This window comes from Sphaeroforma arctica, assembly GCF_001186125.1.
Source record: "Sphaeroforma arctica JP610 unplaced genomic scaffold supercont1.1741, whole genome shotgun sequence".
NCBI lineage: Eukaryota > Ichthyosporea > Ichthyophonida > Sphaeroforma > Sphaeroforma arctica.
In genome coordinates this window covers 9576-11677 of record NW_014038817.1, presented here as the reverse complement: position 1 = coordinate 11677, position 2102 = coordinate 9576, and the positions used below count along the sequence as shown (strand labels likewise).

Sequence of the window (2102 nt, the reverse complement as noted above, 5' to 3'; positions counted from 1 at the left end):
ATATATATGTCAATATACATGTTTTTTAGGTATATACGTTCATATAGGTATATAAATATATATATATACATACAAATACACACGCACACACACACACACACACACACACACACACACACATATATATATATACATATGCGTGTGTTTTTGTTTGTGTACATACAGGTGTGTTGTTGTGTGTGTGCATGTGCGTTCCTGTTTGTTTGTGTTTGTTTGGTGTGTGATGTGTTCAATTTTCCATTTCTATTAGCACATCCTGTAATTCATCCGGTATTCATTTCATTTGATATTGGTTAATGTCTTTCAGATCGTAGAGTTTTTTCTGCATCTGCTGAGAGTAAGAATGCACAAATCATCTCGTTTCCTCATCCCAGGACGGGTGACCAAGCGAGGTAGGTTCAAATGCAACAAATTGTAGTAAGTTTGACCAAATTAAGCCTGGGCCAAAAAGTGAAGAGAATTAGACCCATTTCGATTCGAGTGCGCATTTGATTACTTATATGTTTTGATACGCACTTTAAGTTATCGTTTCACTATCGACCGGCTGTACATTTAGACTTATCGAATCTGAGCCTTCGCCTATGTGCACAGATGCATGGTCTCGGCGGATGGCAAGGAAGTTTTTGAGGTAGGGCATCTGAACACAGCCAATACCAAGAACATGAAACGGTCCTGGCTGGTGGGTGACAGCGTTCAGAAAGGTATGGTTTTAGTACACTTTAAGGCATCGTAGGCCTCTGCTACAAGGAACATTTAAGTCTATTTCTTAGTGCTGTGCGAGGCTACTTTAAAGCACCAACCACTTTCTATGCAAGATGCTGACCCATTCACCTGTAAGTATTGCTTTATGACTTGCTGCCAAGTGTTAGTTTGAGATAGTCATGGGCGGGATCTCTGCGTGGATGAATAAAGAAAGTGGATGTGTTATTCTATTAATAGAATAGTCGGAGGTATTTATTTGTTAATAGTATAGTCAGCGGTTTCCTATCCATGAGGGACATGGTAGACAATCTAGAGTATGTACTCGACAGTATGAATCTGTTTGTACATCGCACTACGGCTGCAGAAACCGTGCATCCGTGCACTTTCTGTGCAACATGATGGACTTGCTTTCCAAAGCCAATTGCCCTATTTATTATGCACTTTTTACTCCCGTCCCAATTCTAGACGGCTCCTACTATGTGGTAGGTAGGATAGACCCGATTTTTCTGATCCTGCCAGTACTACAGCAACACAGCACAAAGGTAAATACCGGCTATGTGAACCCCAATTTCTCTCGCTTCATCGTCTTCTAAATCCAATACCAAAAAAATAAAAGCTGTCGTCATGGAGACAGCTATTACATGCGTATGGCTCTGTATGGCAATTCATCTAACGGCGTTTCTCACTTGTTGTGGCTTTGCAGAAGTCTACTTTTGCAACTCTCGAAGACATCTTCACGGCCTCTGGCAATAGCAACTACCACCGACTTGAACGGTGCAGGTATGGTACATCGCAGGTGCTAACGGTGGGCTTGGCTTTACCATTGCAGCATACTCTGTTTCTGCGTATGTATGTGCATAGCTGTTATAAGCCGAAGTGTACATATAGTGTATTTAGCTGTTATAAACCAAAGTATACATATGGTGAATATAGCTATTATAAACTAAGGTACACATATGGTGTATATAGCTGTTATGAACCGAAGTATACAACTAGCAAGCATCCACTAAAATTTGTCGAATAAGGATGCGCCAGCGGAAGGGTGCAGAGCCTGCTGAATTTGACTGGCCTTAGAAGGAAACGTTATCCGAGAGGGCAAGAGCTTCCCAACCAGTAGGGTTTTCCAGAAAAGTTGTAAAATTTAGGCAAAAATGCAGCCATAGACCAAAAATCGTGCTCTTTTGTAAAGTTATGGCCGCCCAAGAAACCTATATCGTTCTGAGGCCTTTTATATTTAGTAGGCCTGGCTCGGTGGTATTTTGGATTTGATCCGACGGCGGAGGTCAACACTGCGTGATTGCAGTCTCATACGATCTGAGTATATCTTGGTCTACCATGTACGTATGTACCTTCACAATAATTTATCTGTATTTGACTTCTCCAATGTTTGCGCAGTTCTC

At 41.3% G+C, this 2102-nt stretch overlaps 1 protein-coding gene across 1 annotated transcript; it reads left to right on the top strand.

The window, feature by feature from the left end:
- Positions 1 to 307: 307 nt before the first annotated feature.
- SARC_11539 (hypothetical protein) lies at positions 308 to 1295 on the top strand (the record flags this gene model as incomplete). Its single annotated transcript, XM_014294374.1, has 3 exons — positions 308 to 392; positions 592 to 701; positions 1168 to 1295. Coding segments are annotated over 3 exons (323 nt in total), but the record flags the coding sequence as incomplete, so codon positions are not given.
- Positions 1296 to 2102: the final 807 nt, after the last annotated feature.